This window comes from Heteronotia binoei, chromosome 2, assembly GCF_032191835.1.
Source record: "Heteronotia binoei isolate CCM8104 ecotype False Entrance Well chromosome 2, APGP_CSIRO_Hbin_v1, whole genome shotgun sequence".
Taxonomy (NCBI): Eukaryota; Metazoa; Chordata; class Lepidosauria; order Squamata; family Gekkonidae; genus Heteronotia; species Heteronotia binoei.
In genome coordinates, this window is record NC_083224.1 from 126,966,412 (window position 1) to 126,986,794 (window position 20,383).

Sequence of the window (20,383 nt, forward strand, 5' to 3'; positions counted from 1 at the left end):
TGAGGCACTGGGGTTGCTTTCTTCCTCCTTGCCTTTTGTCCCTGGTGGCCATTTTATGCCATTTTATGCTAGTTTTTTGCCTCGCCTCTTCTTCTTGGCGGCTATTTTAGATGCTATTGAGGCGGCAGCCATTTTAGGGGTGGGCTTTGGCCTTTTTCTTGGTGAGGAAATTCAGTGGTTTGTTGGGGGGTAGTGAGACTTAGCCCCTGGGGGGCAGAGTGGTAAGGCTGCTGTACTGCAGTTCAAACTCTCTTTAATTTTTGTCTGGTGCCATAATCCCTTTGGGTGGCAAACGTGTCAAAGCGGAAAGGTGGTAGAAAATCAAAGGGTAAGCAGCCTGCTCGTAAGGCTCCTAAGCCGCCCCAGAAGCATCCTCTGCCTCCCTCGTCTTCAGATGAGGAGGGAGAGGATGAGGTGAACGCAGTCATTTTTCAGAGGCTGCAGGCCCTGAAACGGGCATCTGGGCTTCCACCATCTTCTTCGTGGTCTCTGTGCATCACACTGATGGGAGTAGGCGCCAGCGCCGACCTCGATCGGTAAACTTCAAAAGCTGCGGATTTCCGCGCCGACGTCCCAGTGTGCATGCCCGGCAGCCCCCACCGCGCATGCTCACCGGGACAGGAGCGGACATCCCGCCAGTTCTCTTCTGACCGCCGCGCTGATCAGTCGATCTTCTCTGCCACGGTCGGTGAACTTTATCTCTGGATATTTTTCCTGTTATTGTTAGTTAGATAGTTGTAGTTATAGTTATAGTTATAGTATAGTTGTAGATAGTTAGTTCTAGCTGCGGGAAAGCGGGGCAGTTTTTCCCGCCCTTCGGGGCCCCCTCTCCCTACTTTCGTTTTTTCCGCCGTTAGTTTTTTCCTCATATGGAAAGACGGTGGGGATTTTTCCACCGCTACTCCTCGTGCGGGAGTAAAATTGCCCCTCCTGACGGGCACAAACTGTGTTTGCTGTGCCTGGGCGAGCGGCACCGTCCTGACTCCTGTGCTCATTGCGCTAAGTTTTCGCGGCAAACCAGGAAGAACAGGGCGGCTCGACTTGCGGCGGCATTGATGGAGCAGGCTCTTTCTCCACGTCGCCAGCCGATGGAACCGGCCGAACAGCCGTCCGGTCAGTCCGACCAGTCGGCGCCGATCCAGTTGGTCGATACCGACCGGGCCCCTTCCGATGCCGATCGCCCTAGAAAAAGATCGGGCTCGGCGGCCACTTCGGAATCCTCGATGCCGGTTAAGAGGCGCAAAGAGGATAAAGGGGCGCCTTCGGCGAAGGCGAAGAAGGACAAGAAGCAGAGACACAAATCGGCGCCGCTCTCAGCACCGGTGTCTCCTGCGGACCCTACGGCTCCGATCGTCCCTCCTCTCAAGCTCTTCGCGTCCCCGATACGTCAATTGGGCACGCCGTTGGAGTTGAGGTCGACCCAACTCGGCCGCAGCTCTCCGCGGTCTAGCCCGTCGGTTCGGCCAACTGATCGGCATCGAGACCGTTCGGCAAGCAAGTCCCGATCTCCTCTCCGCAAGGACGAAGACAGATCGCCACGCGGAGCTCCAGCCCAGGTCCCGTGGGACCAAAGACAGTGGCAGTACTTGTACGGGGCCTATCCAGCCCAGCCACCCTATCCATGGCTACCACCACGGCAGGTTGACTGGGACCAAGCCTCCCAAACATCCTATCGGTCTCGCACTTCCTTCCGCACAGTGCAAGAAGCTCCGTCGGCGTCGAAGCCTCCAGAGCCGCGCAGGAAGGAACAACAGCAGGTCACCCCGTCGGTGAAGCCCAAATCGACCCCGAAAGCTCCAGTGTCCCCGAAGCCGGTGCAACCGTCGGATCTGTCCGACTCCTCGAGCGAGTCCCCCAGGTCGCGGTGTGGTTCGTCGCCCGATGGAGGACCTTCGTCGCCGGACGAGCCATCGCCACCGGGGAAGACCTCGGAAGAACAGCCCATATCGCCGTCTGAGGACCTCAAGTCCTACGGCGACCTGATAAAACGAATGGCCCAAACCCTCTCGCTACCGACGGTCCAACCGCAACCCATCGTTACCGACACGGTGTTTGATATAGTCCAGCAGGACACGTCCACTGCTGTAGCGCTTCCTCTCACCAACGTTATGTTACAGACTGCCAAGTCCTCATGGGACAAGCCGGCGTCCACGCCTGTGTCCTCCCGCAGGCTGGACCATATGTACAGGATCCAGGAGTCATCGGCGGAGTTCCTGTACGTTCACCCCAAACCGAATTCCATAGTAGTGTCTTCCTCCTCGAAGGCAAAAAAGACTCATTCCACACCCCCTGATAAGGAAGGGAGGAAGTTGGACGCAATCGGGAGAAGGCTTTACTCCACAGGCTCTCTGGGAGTCAAAATTGCGAACTATGCGGCCTGTATGGGCAAATATCAGTACGCCCTATGGGACCAAGTCTCCACCATACTTGGTTCTCTCCCTGAACAGACAAAGACCGCACTCAGGAAGCTGCAAAAGGAGGGCATGTCTCTGGCAAGGCAGCAGCTTAATTCGGCAAAACATTCCGGGGACACGTGCGCCAAGGCATTGACGACGGCCATTTCCCTCCGCAGACACTCCTGGCTCCGGTCCACGGCACTGCAACACGACACGCAGGCATACGTGGAAGACGTGCCTTTTGATGGCTCAGGGTTGTTCAGCTCTAACATGGATTCAGTACTCCAAGAGCTGGATAAAAGTATAAAGACATCAAGGAACTTGGGAGTGTCCAGCCCTCATACTCCAGCCAAACGGCAGTGGCCAAAGACGTGGCACAAGAAGCCCTACTCGAAATCACCCGAAAGACCGTGGCGTTCCAAGCCGTCGACGTTTACCCGGCCGCAGTACCAACAGAAGCCCAAATATTCTCCCCCTTCTGCCCAGACACCCAGGCAGAAGGGATCCAAACAGAAGCAGGGCCTTTGACTGCCTTCCACCCCTGGGTGGCCCTGTGGACTCGGATCTCATCCGACTGGCATGTTTTTTCCCTGCCTGGGCCCGCATTACGTCGGACCGCTGGGTGTTGTCAATTATTCAACAGGGCTACGGGATAGAGTTCTCCGACCCTCCACCCACCCCGACCTTCGTTTACACCCCTCCTTCGCAGACCCTCAGGGAGGAGGTCCGCTCCCTCCTCTGCAAGCATGCGATCGAAAGGGTCCCTGCGCACCAGCTGCGATGTGGCTTCTACTCCCGATACTTTACAGTCCCGAAACGGGATGGGGGCCTCAGGCCCATAATGGACTTGCGGGCCCTGAGCCTTTTCGTAAGATGCGACAAGTTCAGGATGACAACTTTGCCGTATATCCTCCCGCTACTGGGACCAGGGGACTGGATGGCCACGCTCGATCTGAAAGACGCGTACTTTCACATATCGATTCACCCTTTCCACCGGCAATTCCTTCATTTCACAGTCGGGGAAGAACACTTCCAATACAGGGCTCTGCTGTTCGGGCTATGCACGGCCCCGCGAGTGTTCACCAAGGCTATGGTGGTGATAGCCGCACACCTGCGGCTGCAGGGGATAACACTTTTCCCATACATCGACGACTGGCTCCTGGTGGCGGAGACCAGGGAGTCGTTGCTGCGGCACATAGAGATCACCCTAGCCCTGGTGGAAGAGCTGGGCCTTCAGATCAATCAAGCGAAGTCCCATCTCCAGCCTGCACAACGGGTGCAGTTCATAGGGGCTATACTCGATACGCAAGAGTGCAGGGCGTTTCTCCCTCCCGATCGCGCAGACGCCATTGTCCAGACGGTAGCGGCTTTCCGGAGGAATCCAGTGGTCTCTGCAAGGAAGGTCCAGAGGCTTCTAGGACTCATGGCAGCCACCACAGCGGTGCTCCCCTTTGCGAGACTGATGATGCGGCCACTGCAGCTCTGGTTCCTGCGAAACTTCAGGTGCAACCGGGAGCCGCTCTCCCGTCTCCTAACGGTACCTCAGGATGTTCTGGACTCCCTGAAGTGGTGGGGACAGAGGCAGCGCCTGGTGGAAGGGGCGCCCTTCCACAAGCCAGCGCCCGCTCTAACGATCACGACGGACGCATCCCTGTGGGGGTGGGGAGCCCACATGGGAGGAGTATGTTTCGGAGACAGGTGGCCGTCTCACCACAGCCAGCAACATATCAACCTGCTGGAACTACTGGCCATCTTCCATGCCATCTTCTCTTTTCAACCCCTCCTGTTGGGACAGTTGGTAGCAGTGATGACCGACAATACCACGGCGATGGCATACATCAACAGGCAAGGGGGGACGGTATCCCGCAGCCTCTGCCAGCTGGCCATCAGGATCTGGGAACTGTGCAGGTCGTTGGGGGTCTTCCTGCAAGCTGCACATCTGCCCGGCATAAAGAACGTGCAGGCGGATTTCCTCAGCCGCGGGGGAGCCCTATCCCACGACTGGGAAATGAATTGGGAATTCCTGGACCCGGTCTTCCAGAAGTGGGGGACCCCGGAACTGGACGTTTTTGCCACCAGGCACAATGCAAAGTGCGGCCTGTTCTGCTGCAGGGGGGGAGCGGATCCCCTGGCCCTCGGGGATGGTCTCCTGATACCCTGGACTCACCACACGGTGTACCTGTTCCCACCCATCCCGTTGCTTACCAAAGTCGTGCAGAAACTCTTACGGGAGCGTCCAAGGGGGATCCTGGTGACCCCGTGGTGGCCGAGGCAGCACTGGTTCCCCCTGGTCCTGCGCCTGTCCAAGGAGAGGTTTCATCAGTTCCCACAGGCCCCGGACCTCCTGCTTTCCCACCAGGGACGGGTTTTGCATCACGATGTTCCGCATATCCGTCTAACTGCCTGGCGCCTGTGATCTCCGACAGGGCACAGTTTGTCATGTTGAACTCTAGGAAATCCTCCACAAGGAAGTCATATGCGGCTAAATGGGCAAAGTTTGCTGACTTTGCGTCAGGTCGCTCTACACAACCCGTCAGAGCGGGACTGCCTGTAATCTTTGACTTCCTGATTGCATTACTTGACAGGGGCCTGGCCCAGTCGTCGGTGCGTGTTTATCTGGCGGCCATCTCTGCACATCATGATCTCATAGAGGGTCGGTCGGTCTTCACGCACCCGGACACCAAGAGGTTCCTCAAGGGCATGGCGAGACTGTACCCGGCGGTACGCCACCCCGCTCCAGCCTGGGACCTGTCCCTGGTCATGAGGGCCCTAACGGGGAAACCTTTCGAGCCAATGGCCTCCTGCTCTCCACACCTATTGGCATGGAAAACAGCTTTCCTAGTGGCCATCACATCTGCTAGGAGGGTGGGGGAACTGGCGGCACTGCGCTGCGATGCCCCCTACCTCATTTTCTCGGCGGACGGGGTGATGCTCCGCCCTGATATCAAGTTCCTACCAAAGGTGATTTCACCGTTTCACCTACACTCAGAAATTTTCCTGCCGGTCTACTTTCCGTCGCCGGCCAACGCCGCTGAACGCCGCTTGCACGCTCTGGCCGTGAAGCGGGCGTTGTCCTTCTACCTCCATCGCACGAACCCGTCGCGGAAAGGCCCTGGACTGTTCGTTTCTTATGCCGGGCCCTCTGCGGGTCAGCGGATATCCTCACAACGATTGTCCAAATGGATCACGGGGACAATCCGCCTGTGCTATCTGCTTAGCAAGACGCCTCTCCCTGGCCCGCTCCGAGCTCACTCCACGCGAGCGGTGGCAACCTCGGCTGCTTTCTTAAAGGGGGTGCCCCTGCAGGACATCTGTAAAGCTGCCACGTGGGCATCGCCACATACCTTCGTGTCACACTACGCGTTGGATCTGAGGCGGAGACAAGCTTCCTCTGTGAGCCGCGCTGTGCTGCAGTCGATCTCCTCGTGATGGACCGTCGCACCTGCCTCCAGGTAGGCTTGAGCTTGCTAATCTCCCATCAGTGTGATGCACAGAGACCACGAAGAAGATAAACAGGTTTCCTACCTGTAACTGATGATCTTCGAGTGGTCATCTGTGCAGTCACACTACCCGCCCGCCTTCCCCGCTGCTGACGGTCCCTCCTGAGGGGCTGACGCGGCGGTCAGAAGGAACTGGCGGGATGTCCGCTCCTGTCCCGATGAGCATGCGCGGTGGGGGCTGCCGGGCATGCGCACTGGGACGTCGGCGCGGAAATCCGCAGCTTTTGAAGTTTACCGATCGAGGTCGGCGCTGACGCCTACTCCCATCAGTGTGACTGCACAGATGACCACTCGAAGATCATCAGTTACAGGTAGGAAACCTGTTTTTCTCAGATGCCAAGGAAAGGGTGGGTTCCCAAGCTGACTTTGCAGGCGGATATACTGACCCGTTTGTCTATTTTGGAGGTCAGGTCTGCTGCGACTACTAATGGAGGAGCTGTTGGGCTGGGCGGCTCGGATGCTGGATCTGGCCCGTCGTCCGGTGTGGTTGGTGCGGGAACAGCATTGGTGCCTGCTGTTCCTCCTGGTAAGTCGGGGGATGCTTCTTTGCCCTATACTGGGCCTGTGTGGCCCTGGGGGTCTTGGGGATCTGCCGCACCTAATGAGGCTGGTGCTGCTTCAAGTGGTTCTGGGACTCCTTCACCTTTGGGTGTGTGACAGCAGAATAACTGGATGTGGCCACATGGTCAGTTTGGCCCATTCGGTAATTGGCCTGGGGCAGGGCAGCAGGGGTTTCCCATCTCCTTAGGGGGCCATCCCTTTTGGTGCTATGCCTTTTGGTGAGGTTGCCTTACCTTTGGGCGATCACCTGCTGCCTGCCATGAGAGACAAAATCCTTAAGGGGGGATACGTTGACATATTCTCCCTTTTATTTAGGGAATTAGAAAAGAAGGACAAGGAGGAACTTGATGATAAAGAGGAGAAGCTTAAGAAGAGAAAGGTTGATCGGACCTGGGCCAATTGGCTTCCAGGGTTTTTTATATATGCGGGAGTGATAGCACGTGCTCAGCCCTGGCAGGCGGCAGCGCTGATCCAGTACATGGACATCATATACAAAGGGTATACAATGTTCAGTGGCCCGACCTGGATTCAATACGACCAGGAATTCAGGATGAGGGCTGCTTTGTACCCTTTGCTCCCTTGGGATCGGATTCACCAACAGTTGTGGCTGCAGGTGATGTTGCTGTGAGCCGCCCTGAGCCTGCTTCGGCGGGGAGGGCGGGATAGAAATAAAAAAATTATTATTATTATTATGTCACCTGCGCAGCCCAATCTGGAGGACCGCTCTGACAGCGGTCACTTAGTTTCCAAGGGTCCCTCTTCTCCTTCCATTTCATCATCATCTTCCCGCTTGCTTTGCTGGGAGTTTGGGTCTCAGGGGGCGTGCAGTTGGAAAGCTTGCCAGTTCAAGTACGAATGCCCCCTGTGAGCTGTCCCACACTCCTTTAACAACTGTCCATGAGTTCGGCAATGTAAGGGTCAGAAAAAACAGGGTGGGGGTCCTTCCCAAGCTGGAAAAGGGCCCCAGCCCGATAAAGCTGGGACCTCTTGAGCAATGGCTTCGAAGGTACCCATGTAGGGTTTATATTTGTTGAACGGTTTTACGTCAGGTTTTAGAATTCTTTTTCAGGGTTCTCGGGTACCAACTTGGTCTCGGAAACTCATTTCAGTTAAGGGTTTAGAGCACGTAGGGGAGGCTAAGATTGCCAAGGAGCTGGCGGAGGGCAGGATTTTAGGCCCATTTGCTAGTCCTCCAGTGGTTAACCTTAGGGTTTCCCCTTTAGGAGTGGTACCAAAGAAGGCACCTGGTGAATTTCGTTTGATTCGCCACCTTTCTTACCCCAAGGGTTCTTCCGTTAATGATGGGATACCTGAGGAGCTATGCTCAGTTAGGTATACTACAGGGGTCCTCAAACTTTTTAAATAGGGGGCCAGTTCACTTTCTCTCAGACTGTTGGAGGGCCGGACTGCCGTTACTGTACAAGGCCACGGGCCATCAGTTCTCTGTCCTCTGCATCTCTCTCCCTTCCCCACACCACACACCCCAGCCTGGGAACTCACCTCACCTCGGTATCACCTCACACTCTGTCTCCGCCACCTCAGCCCAGTGCTGGAAGTGTGCGTTGCTAACGCGAGTTTAGGTCGAACGTCACTTCCAGTCTGATTTTGCCATAACCCGGCGGGCCGCATAAATGTCCTCAGCGGGCCGCATCTGGCCCACGGGCCATAGTTTGAGGACCCCTGGTATACTACCTTTGATCAAGCCGTGGGCGTCGTTCGATGCTGTGGTCAGGGGGCTGAGTTGACTAAATGCGATATCAAATCTGCATTTTGCCTTCTCCCTGTCCTCTGGATGATTTTGAGCTTTTGGGTTTCTCTTTTGCAGGGCAATTTTACATGGACAGGGCGTTGCCTATGGGCTGCTCTGTATCATGTGCTGCTTTCGAGTGTTTCAGCACATTTCTCGAATGGGCTGTGTATGAGAAAGTGGGTTTACAGGATGTTGTTAATTATTTGGATGACTACCTGTTTGTGGGCCCTGCGGGTTCTGGGCGCTGCGCTCAATTGTTGTCCGGCTTTATTGAGCTGGCTGCTAAGTTGAGTGTGTCATTGGCCAAGGAAAAAACAGAGGGCCCTGCCCATTGCCTAGTGTTTTTGGGGATTGAGCTGGACACTTTAGCGCAATCATCCAGGATTCCTTGCCAGAAGCTGGAGGATTTGAGGGATAGGATTAGTACTTTCCTCCTCAAAAAGAAGGTTAGGCTTCTTGAGCTTCAGCAGTTAGTTGGGCATCTTAACTTTGCTTGCAAAGTGGTTGCCCCGGGTAGGGCTTTTCTTTGCAGGTTCTGTGACGCTATGGTGGGCCATTGCTTGCCCCAGCACAGGACCAGGGTTACTAGCAGCATGAGGGAGGACCTGTGGGTGTGGCAGGAGTTTTTGGAATTCTTTAATGGGATTTCTTTTTGGAGAGAGGACATGAGGCTTGAGGCAGAGCTTCAGGTCATTTCCGATGCTGCTGGGTCATTAGGTTTTGGGGTCTACTTCCGTGGACACTGGTGCATGGAGGTGTGGCCGAATTCATGGGTGCAGGCTGGTTTGACCCGGGATATCATGTTTTTGGAATTTTTTCTCATTTTGGTTGCAGTTTGGTTGTGGGGGAGTGATATGGTCGATCGCACTGTTCATTTTTGGTGTGATAACATGGCTGTTGTTCACGTTATTAATTCCCTTTCATCCAAATCGCAACGGGTTATGAGGTTGGTGAGGGCCTTCACTCTGCGTTGCCTGCGGCTTAACATTTTGTTTTTGGCCAGGCACGTTGCGGAGGTGGAAAACGGGGTGGCTGATGCTCTCTCTTGTAAACAGATGGAGAGGTTTCGTCAGTTGGCCCCGGACGCCGAACAGGAGGCAGCGCCAATGCCCCAGGAGCTATGGCTGATTGGAGAGCTGAGGCCTGCAGAGCGATAGGCCTAGCCATTGCGCCTAGCACCAAAAAGTCTTACAAACGTGCTGTGCGGCAGTTTGAAGACTTTAGGGCTGAGGTAGGGTATCGCATTGTTTGGCCCCTCCCAGTAGAGCAGTTGCTCCATTATTGTGTTTCCTTAAAAGGTAAGGGATTGGCCGTGCGATCAATTAGAGGACACATGTCTGCGCTGGCCTTTGCTAGCAAGGCGTTAGGGTATAAGGAGGAAAAAGCAGATTTTCGTATTCGAAAGATGCTGGAGGGGTGGTCCAGAGAGGTTGGGCCTAAGCCTGATACCAAGAACCTTATGTCACCTGAGATTCTTAGGGGTTTGAAAGGGGTGTGGAGAGCAGTCTGTGCATCTCATTTTGAGGCTGTTTTGTTTCATGAAGCCTCTTTGGTGGCCTTCTTTGGGGCGCTGAGGATTAGTGAATTGGTGGCAAGCTCCAGGAATGATGTTTCTGGCAGGGCCTTGTCACTGAGGGATATTAAGTTAACTGGGGGTAAGGCAGCTCTTACCATCCGCTGATCCAAGACGGATCAACAGGGCATTGGGACTGTGGTGGAGTTGGGTCCGTGTTCAGAGGTGGAGCTTTGCCCAGTTTCCGCATTGGCCGATTATTTGGCCGTGCGGGGAGGCTGTGAAGGGTTGTTGTTTTGTCATTTTGGAGGCAGCCCTCTGACAAAACATCAGTTTTGGGCAGTGACGTCTAGGGCTTTAACTTTGTTGGGGTTGTCTTTAGAATTGGGGCATCCTCTACGGCCGCGGCCTTGGGTTATTCTTCGTCCATCCAGCGACTTGGCCATTGGCGGTCTCAGGATTGTAAAGGTTATATTCACCCTTTGCTCCACTCTTAGCTTTGTTATTAGGAGCTGGGGTAGTTTAAGGTTTGGGTTTTATAACTTGTCTGTTTCTCTTTTTAGATGCTGTTGTTCCTGGCCGGAGGAGCCGAGTTCTCATCTGCGGGCACAGTTATGTGTTTTGGGCGGCCCATCAAGCTTGGAGAACTGCTGTTGGCTCTCAGCTGGGACTCAGCAAATATGTTACGGTTGAATGGCGGGGGCGCCGGGATCTTCAGTGGCCTGGCTTGCTCCCGCTTTTATTTCATGGGTGTGTGGGCCCTCCTCCTCAGGTTTTAATTATTCAACTGGGGGGGGAATGATCTCGGGCTGATTAAAGGCAAGGCTTTGATCTTGCAAGCTCGAGATGATTTCAAGTACATTAGGAAGAGATGGCCCGGTACCATTATAGTTTGGTCAGCCATGATTCCGCGCTTGGTGTGGCACAGTGCTTGGAATCCAGCTGGGATAGAGAGGGCTTGTTACAGAGCGGACAAGGAGATTTGTAAGGCATTGGAGGGTGGTTTGGGCCACTATTTGCCCCATCCGGATATTTCTACGGAATATCCTGACCTCTACAGAGGGGATGGGGTGCATCTCTCGGAAAAGGGTAATATGGTTTTGCTGAGGGATCTTCGGCAAGGGCTTGTGTTGGCTTTGGGCCTTTTGGTGGGTGCTAAGCCCTAAGTAGAGACTTGGCCTTAGTTGTGGCAGGTTTTACTGGGTTTATGGCGCCGTGCGGCCTGGGGAGGACTGGTTAGCCTCCCCCTTTTGGGGAGTTAGGGGTCTGGCAGGATCAACCTTTGGGTATTGGTGACCCGAGGTGTGTGAATGCAGACTGTCCTGGGGATTCGATTGGACAGGTGCCTTTCGCTGAGACACGCGTCTGGTGTCTGGGCCCTCCGGTGCGAGCCTCCCTTCTGGGCCTGCCTGACAGGAGCTGTGATACACAGCTCCGGCTGGGGGGCCGGGTCTCTCGCCTGCTGAAAAAGGCAGGGGAGCGGTCTGAGGAGACCCCTGGCCCTGACCTGGCTGCAGTTCAGTTGCCCTTGCTATTGCTGTTTTATTTAATAAAGTGGCCCATAGTTTTACCAATTTATTTGTGTCCGCCTCTTTATTACGACTTGGGGAGCAATGGAACCTCCGGCAGCCTGCCGCATCGCGGCTTGGCTGCCGGGGAGATTTTGCCCCCCCCCGGAGGAAGAGCAGGTGATTCTGGCGCTCGTTTAGGCGCATCTTTAGGGGGCACGGCTTCAGCGTGCCTGTAGAAGCCTCCACTCCCTTTTTGGGCAGTCCTCCTGCGGTGCTCGGCCCTCCTGCCCGCCCTGTTTGTTATGTAGGCAGTTGCTGGTTGCCTCTTTTTTGAGGGGCCGGGCAGGAATTTTTTACTCCCCAGATGTTTGGCTTATGACCGAGGTGTGTTTTTTGCATACCCTGCATAACATATCAGTGGATTGAGAAATTGGCTTCGGGATGGTGCCTTCTTATAGTTGGTAACATTTTATGGCAGGTTTTACTGGGTTTATGGCACCATGCGGCCTGGGGAGGACCGGTTAGCCTCCCCCTTTTGGGGAGTTAGGGGTCTGGCAGGATCAAACTTTGGGTATTGGTGACCCGAGGTGTGTGAATGCAGACTGTCCTGGGGATTCGATTGGACAGGTGCCTTTCGCTGAGACACGTGTCTGGTGTCTGGGCCCTCCGGTGCGAGCCTCCCTTCTGGGCCTGCCTGACGGGAGCTGTGATACACAGCTCCGGCTGGGGGGCCGGGTCTCTCGCCTGCTGAAAAAGGCAGGGGAGCGGTCTGAGGAGACCCCTGGCCCTGACCTGGCTGCAGTTCAGTTGCCCTTGCTATTGCTGTTTTATTTAATAAAGTGGCCCATAGTTTTACCAATTTATTTGTGTCCGCCTCTTTATTACGACTTGGGGAGCAATGGAACCTCCGGCAGCCTGCCGCATCGCGGCTTGGCTGCCAGGGAGATTTTGCCCCCCCCCGGAGGAAGAGCAGGTGATTCTGGCGCTCGTTTAGGCGCATCTTTAGGGGGCACGGCTTCAGCGTGCCTGTAGAAGCCTCCACTCCCTTTTTGGGCAGTCCTCCTGCGGTGCTCGGCCCTCCTGCCCGCCCTGTTTGTTATGTAGGCAGTTGCTGGTTGCCTCTTTTTTGAGGGGCCGGGCAGGAATTTTTTACTCCCCAGATGTTTGGCTTATGACCGAGGTGTGTTTTTTGCATACCCTGCATAACATATCAGTGGATTGAGAAATTGGCTTCGGGATGGTGCCTTCTTATAGTTGGTAACATTTTATGGCAGGTTTTACTGGGTTTATGGCGCCATGCGGCCTGGGGAGGACCGGTTAGCCTCCCCCTTTTGGGGAGTTAGGGGTCTGGCAGGATCAAACTTTGGGTATTGGTGACCCGAGGTGTATGAATGCAGACTGTCCTGAAGACTTGATTGGACGGGTGCCTTTCGCTGAGATGCACGTCTGGTGTCTGGGCCCTCCGGTGCGAGCCTCCCTGCTGGGCCTGCCTGATGGGAGCTGTGATACACAGTTTCGGCTGGGGAGGCAGGTCTCTCGCCCGCTGAAAAAGGCAGGGGGGAGGTCTGAGGAGACCCCTGGCCCTGACCTGGCCACAGTTCAGTTGCCCTTGCCGTTGCTATGTTATTTAATAAAGTGGCCCATAGTTTTACCAATTTATTTGTGTCTGCCTCTTTATTCCAACTTGGGGGGCAAATGTTATAGCTTTACTGTTGCAATGCTGTTTGTTTTGTTGTTTATGGTACTATTGAGCACTATTGTTTTAATTGTTTTGTTTCAGTTTATTAGGTATTGTAAGTTGAGAGCCAGTTTGGTATAGTGGTTAAGTGTGCGAACTCTTATCTGGGAGAACCAAGTTTGATTCCCCCACTCCTCCACTTGCAGCTGCTGGAATGGCCTTGGGTCAGCAAGAGTTGTCCCTGAAAAGGTCAGCTTCTGGGAGAGCCCTCTCAGCCTCACCCACCTCATAGGGTGTGGAGGGAGAAGATATAGGAGATTGTAAGCCACTCTGAGTCTCTGATTCAGAGAGAAGGGTGGGGTATAAATCTACGGTCTTCTTCTTCTTAATCTAAGAGTATGAGGTTATACAGATATACATGTATGTGTGTGTGTATATATATATATGACTCCACAAGATCTCTGTATTTGAGTAGTGGTGAGATCAAGAATAAAGTTCAATTCTTAAAGTGTTATCAATTTCACCACTATTCAAATACATTGAACTTTATAGTTGTTGGCTTCCTTAGACTTTAGGATGATTGACCGTAATTCCAGTAATTTCAGTAATAAATAATGAAATTTGCAATTTAAGAATGCTGAAAAGGTTTAAATAGCATTATATTAGCATTCTGTATCACATCAGAGTAAGTACTGTTGATGTCACTTTTTGTGGCATTTGCTGTATTATTCTAGCACTGTTGGTGGCTACAAGGAAACTGCAGTCAATAATTGTATCTCTGCTGTGGCTGTAGAGGTGTTGGGAAGCAAGTGGGACATGAGAGCTCCCAAGGTTGTTTGCTAAAACACACTCACCTAGAGTTTGCATCTGCTTCCATCAGCACAAGCTTAAAGCGGATCTGGGCCAATTTGTCTGAATGTTTCCTTTAGAAATTATCACTTCTTCAGGCTTGAATGACAGTTTGGCAGCTGCAAGCATATATTAAAAGCCTTACAAAGCTTTCAGCTGTTCTGTTTCCAGCCCACTTCATTAATCACTGTGTGGCTCTCAGAAGGATGACACACTTAAGTTCTCCAGACTAGTATGGTCTAGTAGTTAGCTGCTGAAAAAAGTATGGGAAACCAGATGGGTTGTGGGTTGTAAACAGGCTGCTGGTAACTCTAGGTTCTTCAAAGTCTGAAGAATTTTAAAGACAGAACAACAACAAAAACCTAAAGCCTTAGCATTTATTATTTTCATTTCAGCCACTGAAGTTCTAGGAGAAAGACTGGAATCTCTATCATATATACGATATAGTACTCTTCTCAACTTGCATAATTTATTTGTTCTTTCTTATCTAGTGAACATGTGTGTGTCTCCTTTCTAAGTGTGCAGACCTATGGCCAGGCCATCCTGATCTTTAAAAATAGGTCTTCAAATGTTTTACCCACTTGTGGTGATGATGGAAAAGGAAAGATATGTCTCAGCCTCCCCTACCTCACAAGGTTGTTGTGAGAACAATATGAGGGAGGCAGAGACAACATGTATGTTGGTCTGAGTTTTTTTGGAGGAAGGAGGTGGGTTGTCTAAGTGGTTGCATGTCTCCACCCTTGGCTGCTCTCTGGACTAGTGGGGAGGCAAGGTCATCCAACTTCTGTTGCCTCAACCTGTCAAGATGCCACACTCTTTCCCTTGGGCTCAAGCAAAGAAAGGAGGCAATGCACAGCACCCTACTCCTCTTCTGATGAACACCCACTAATGAAGAGCACTGCCTGATGATGTTCATCTGAGTGGCCACAAACAGGCACAGTCAGTCATTGCCTGCCATTGTCATCGCTGCGCCTCAACACTGGAGCCCCAACAAAGGCATGTAGTTTAAGTCTTCCCCACATAGTTTGCAGGGAGAGTTTGCCCATGCAGTGGACAGTATTCCCACTTTTCTCCTTACCAAGGATCTGACTGGTAGCAAAAATACTGCACATATGCAACCATCCTGGTTCCAAGCCACACACACCATTCTCTCAGAAGAGAAAGACAAAAAGAGAGAGAGCCCTAGGCTCAAACCCTCAGTTTCCACACCCAAGACTGGCAACCTAACCGCTGGGCCAAGAAGGCAGTCACAAAAGAGGCATGCTGTTAGGCTTGCTGCACTCCACTGCAGACCTAACATCACAAGGGCTTGGCAGACAACATTGCAAATACAGGCAAGGCTTAGCGGAAAGGCACTGGGAGAGCATGGTTAGGGACCCTGGTTCAGTCCCTACAGGAGAAGAGGCTAGAGGCATGCAAAAGTTTTGGAGCTGACATTTTGTCCCCACAAACTGCTGCACAAAGCAAAATAATGGCCCAGCCGATGAGCCACTCTGGACATCCATCATTTTGGCTGAGGCTGCCCTTCATGATCTCTCTATGCTGCACCTTTGCAGCCTGTCCATCATGAGCCCCCCCCCCCAAGTGATTGCACACTGCTGACCTGTATGGCTTATCAGATGCCAGCAGTGCTTTGGAGGTGGGATTGTGTGAGAGTCAAAGACTTGCCACCCTCCCTTGCTAGAGCAGATACATCTCCTCTCAGACCATTCCCAGCTTGCTTCATGTGTGTGCTGCAAAGGGAATTGAAAGGAGGGGTGGGCGGCGGCAAGCCGGTGGAGGAAGCACAGACTGCAGTGGTGGGCGGGAGGCATGCTGGGAGGGTACAAAGGGAAGGGAAAGGAGGGGTGGGTGGTGGTGGGCCAGCGGAGAACGCACAGACCATGACGGTGGGCGGGCGGCACGCTGGAGGGGGTGCAAAGGGAAGGGAAAGGAGGGGTGGGCGGTGGCGAGCTGGTAGAGGAGGCATAGGCCACCATGGCAAGCGAGTGGGCGGTACACTGGAGGGAGCAAAGGGAAGGGAAAGGAGGGGTGGGCAGCGGTAGTGGCGGGCCACCGAAGGAAGCGGCAGGCAGGCAGCACATGGGGGCGTGCGAAGGGAAGGAGTGGGTGGGCACCACGCCAGGGGAGAGGGAAAGGAGGGTTTGGTGGCGACTGGCAGGTGGGTGGAGGAGGAAGGGAAACTCGTGAAGTTTGCGTGAAGGGCTCCTCAAGAGGAGCCCTGCGTGCAAACGGGGCCATCTGGCCTCACAGCCCCACCATCAAATTTCTTATCTCGGGGCCCCTCTACCCAAAATGTTCTGGCTACGGGCCTGAGTGGAGCACTGAATCATATTCAAGGTGCTTGTATTAACTTTTGAGGCCGTACGCGGTCAGGAATCTACATACCTTCAGGACTGCCTGGTGGAACTCTCTGCCAGAGAATATCGATGCCTGCAAGATTTGCTACCCTTCTACAGGGCCTGTAAGGCAAAGATGTTCTGCCAGGCCTTTGGTTGAGGATAGCGACAGGACAATAACTGTTTTAGTGTGTTATCTTGTTGTAAGCTGCCCTGAGCCCTGCATGCTGGGAAGGGTAGCCTAGAAGCTGAAACAATAAACAAATAAATAATTATGTGGGGGGTTTCAACGCAGGCAATGTCCAATTCATAAGATTCTGTATACTGGAGAATCCAATCAGGCAACTTTAAATTCAGACCTTGGAACAGCAAATAGGAATTTGAATTATCTCATTTGAGTTTATGACATGTTACTGCGTATACATAATCATATGTGTAGTTTTGCTGCACAGAAATGCTGTGTGCCTTCTTGTAACTTCTAGAACTTGGGAAACAGTAGTGTGTAGGATATACCATTGTCTGCTTCAAATAGGGGATTTTCACAGGTGTATTTGTATAATGTCCTTTTAATTGTCTGTTATGTGCCGTGGCCAGGAGCTCCAAGGTTCACAGAAATTTCAGTGAAACAATGCATGAGGTCCAGGTTTGCTTATGAGGAGATTTTTAATGATGCACCAAGACTTACAGAATATGCAGGCTAAGCTCCCATCAGCTGGACCTCAAGAGTGCAAACACATAGCAAACCTTGTCAGAATCTGAGATCACATGCATAACTAAAACTAGATGTCTTATACTCTAAATGTTGGCTACCAGTCAAATAATCATTAATTAAGCTATCCCAAACACTTGGATAGCAGGTTATCTGGCCCCTGGCTTCCAGTGGTGGGAAGAAACAACCCAGGTTTTGAAGATATAAGAAACACAAGACAGAGAGAGAAAGAGAGAGAGGGGTCTTGTTTATAGTCTGCCTTCCTTGCTGAAATTTAAAGCAGATTAAATCTGCCTTGAAAGTGACCTTGAAAGTTTAAATGGTCAATAGATGGCAGTCCCATTCAATAATGTAGAAAGTATCTTGGGGTGACATTTAGCAAAACCCTCTCATAGAAAAACTCACATAGTGATAACAAAAGCTTCAGTCTCAAGAACCACTGGGGCCATCTTGAAATTCTGTACCCCAAAAGGAAGATTTTTAGTTGAATCAGCCTTGAAATTGTTCCAGTGCAGAATCTTTTATATGGTACAGAAATCGGGGGTTGGAATCAAATCTGATTTCAACCCTAGAGCCAATCCAAAATCTCTTAAAGATAATTGTAGCTTTGCCTCATGGTACTCCAGCAGCTGTAGTGAGGGCTGAATTTGGGTTACCTTCCATTAAAGCCAGTTTGCACCTGGCCTTATTTAGGTTCTGGAGAGAGCAACTAATTATCTCCACTAGGCCTCTTCTGAGGGAGAGCAATGCATTACTGCATTCAGATGCCATTTCCATAGCTGAGTTCAGCCAGGACTTTTTTTTGTAGCAGGAACTCCTTTGCATATTAGGCCACATACCCCTGATGTAGCCAATCCTTCTGGAGCTTACAGTAGGCCCTGTACTAAGATCCCTGTAAACTCTTGGAGGATTGGCTACATTAGGGGTGTGTAGCTTAATATGCAAAGGAATTTCCTGCTACAACTCCTGGGTTCAACAATATTCTCCTCTGGTGGATCAATGCTGCACTGGAGAGAATACAATTCTCTGCTCCAGATTTTCTTCTTGGTTCAAATTGTTCAAGGGGGACCACAGCTGGGTATCTTATTTGACCAAAATTACCTTTCCTAGTCTTAGAATAGCTTGACTTCTTTGAGGTTTCAAAGTATGTCTTCAGCCATTCAAGACAGCTGCTATTCACAAATACTGATTGCTACCCAGTTTTATATTTGTGGAGCTTTAGTCCCGAAAGACCTTCCACACTATATTCTGTTCTACTTTTTGTATACAGAGCCCAGAAACAAGGGCCTTGTTTTCCCACCCACCCCAGTGGAAAAACTATCCCTCCTTCTTTCCGATGTGGATTTGTATGTCTCTTATTGAGTCGCATGGCATGTCCTGACAGCAAAGGAAATTCATGCTTGAACTGTGCTTAATGGTTGAGGAGACTCCTTCACCAGTACTCAAAGATGGAACTAATTTTTTAAAAAGAACTGTCACGTGTTTTTAACATTATAACTTTGTTGTTTGTTGTTCTTTGTTAGGGTTGCCAAGTCCTAACTTGGCTTCAATGAGGGTACCATAGAGTTTTGAGCTGAATGCTAGAGTGTCTCCTGTGCAATTTGCCCAACACAATGATGTCATCACCAGGTGATGTCATCACATCAAGCACATTGCGCAACAACAGAGCTTTTGGGGGCCGGGGATTCCCCTGGTGGCCCACTCCATGCTGGCAGGTTGGGGGCCCCCAAACTGGAGGAAACTCTGCCCCCAGAGGGCACTTGGCAGCTCTATTCTTTGTTCATATTTTATTTGTTTATTTTATCTGCTCAATTGTGATAGTCTTTTGCCACATACAATAAACAGATTTGACAATATAAATCAATGTAGTCAGTAGGATGATGCCTCTAATAAACAGTGTGATAAGACTAGGATTGCAGATATTTGAACAAATCTGTAATCTAAACAAAGCATAAATATTAAATATGGAATATTAAACAGTGCAGAACATGGTATTACACAGGTAGAAACACAATGCATTTTCCTGGAGCAATCTGTTATGATGTAGCCAAATTTCCTTTATTAAAAAATGCCTTCCTGAACAATTCTGTTTTACATAGTTTGCAAAAGGGAGAATGTTAAATGATTAAGAACAATTAGATTGATGATTGATATAATTACAAAATAGACTAACAAATGTCCTTAACATTTCAGTTTATCTTTATTAGAAGAATTTGACTGCAGCTGTAATGAACTGGAGTGTCTACCTCCCACGATCGGCTACCTGCATAATCTAAGGACATTAGCTGTGGATGAAAATTTCTTGTCTGAACTGCCCAGAGAAGTAAGGATTAATTTTGGAATATCACTTACTTTAAAAAATTTCCCATCTTCATCCAAATTAAATTCCCATTGATATCTCTTCTGGATAATAGGACTAAGAGCTAGAGGGGCACATTTTGAGCTATGGTATGTCTCTGTCCTTCCCTCTTTTCTTCCATTCTCTTGCCCAGAAGCAGCTTTTTTGATGTTCTGCCTTAAACAGGAACAATGGAAAGTGTCTGACTTGCCCATATATTGAAAACTCATTACCCTACTTTGTTTTGTTTTGTTTTGCAACCCCATCTGATTCCTGGAAAGATCATCCTAAGGGTTACAGGACTACAAAGAGGAACAAATATATGGCTGGGAGGGGGGCTTAAGTGAGAAGGATAAGGAGGTGGTGAAATCATTCTTCTTTTCTCTTTTGCAAAAGCAGCTTCACTGAGAAAGAGTTGATTTTATTCCCTTGTTTCCTCATTTCAGCCCACCAACCCTAAACAGGGGTGTAGACTTCAATTTCCTGGGGGGGGGCTGGGGCCCAACCAGAGGCATTTGATCCAGTGACATCACAGGGAGGGGCCTCCATTATCACTACCTATGAATTTATAGAGAAGTTTCCTCCCCGTAAATTTAGGGAGCACCCCCCAACAATGCCCATGGACTGGGCCAAACCCAGGAAAAATGGGAGTTTGCCAGTGGTTATAGTGGTATCTCAGAGGTCTCTTGCTGTGTCCTGTTTTTGAAATTCTCTTTTAGAATAGTCACTTTAAGATCTGCAAATATACATATCATGTGCATAGGACAAACCAATGGTCACATATTTGACAGTGAAAGGCAATACAGAAAAGCTTTAGGGAAACATTTTATAAGTTTCCCTGGACTTTCACTTACAGATGTCTTGTTTCTGCCTCATTAATAAAGTATGATTGTACTGAAATTGGCAAAACTATGGCATCACAGATACCTTTGTTGGATAAATTCATGGGTTTCTGATCCAGGCCATAATACGAAACAGTTTCTGGCTGCTCAATTTCTGAGCAATGTACAAAGTTCAGAGTTAGTTAATACTATAGCAATATGTATGCAACATAGCAGTACAGTGTTATTGTATTAACTAACTCTGAACTTTATACAATATATGCAACATAGCAATACAGAGGACATGCAAGTTAGGGCTTCAGAGTGGGATGTGCCAAATCTAGGTTCTTGCTGTGGAAGCTGACTGGGTGATTTTGAACCAGGCATAGACTTCCAGCCTAACTTGCCTCTCAGGGTT

The 20,383-nt window shown here is 50.9% G+C and overlaps 1 protein-coding gene across 8 annotated transcripts in view; it reads left to right on the plus strand.

Moving 5' to 3' along the window:
* Positions 1-20,383, plus strand: part of LRRC7 (leucine rich repeat containing 7) — a 265,921-nt gene that overhangs the window by 117,395 nt on the left and 128,143 nt on the right. For all 8 annotated transcript variants that reach the window (XM_060232004.1, XM_060232000.1, XM_060231999.1 and 5 more), the window contains one exon: positions 19,000-19,129. In XM_060232004.1, coding sequence (XP_060087987.1) covers positions 19,000-19,129 — 130 coding nt within the window. The remainder of the gene's footprint in view (positions 1-18,999; positions 19,130-20,383) is intronic.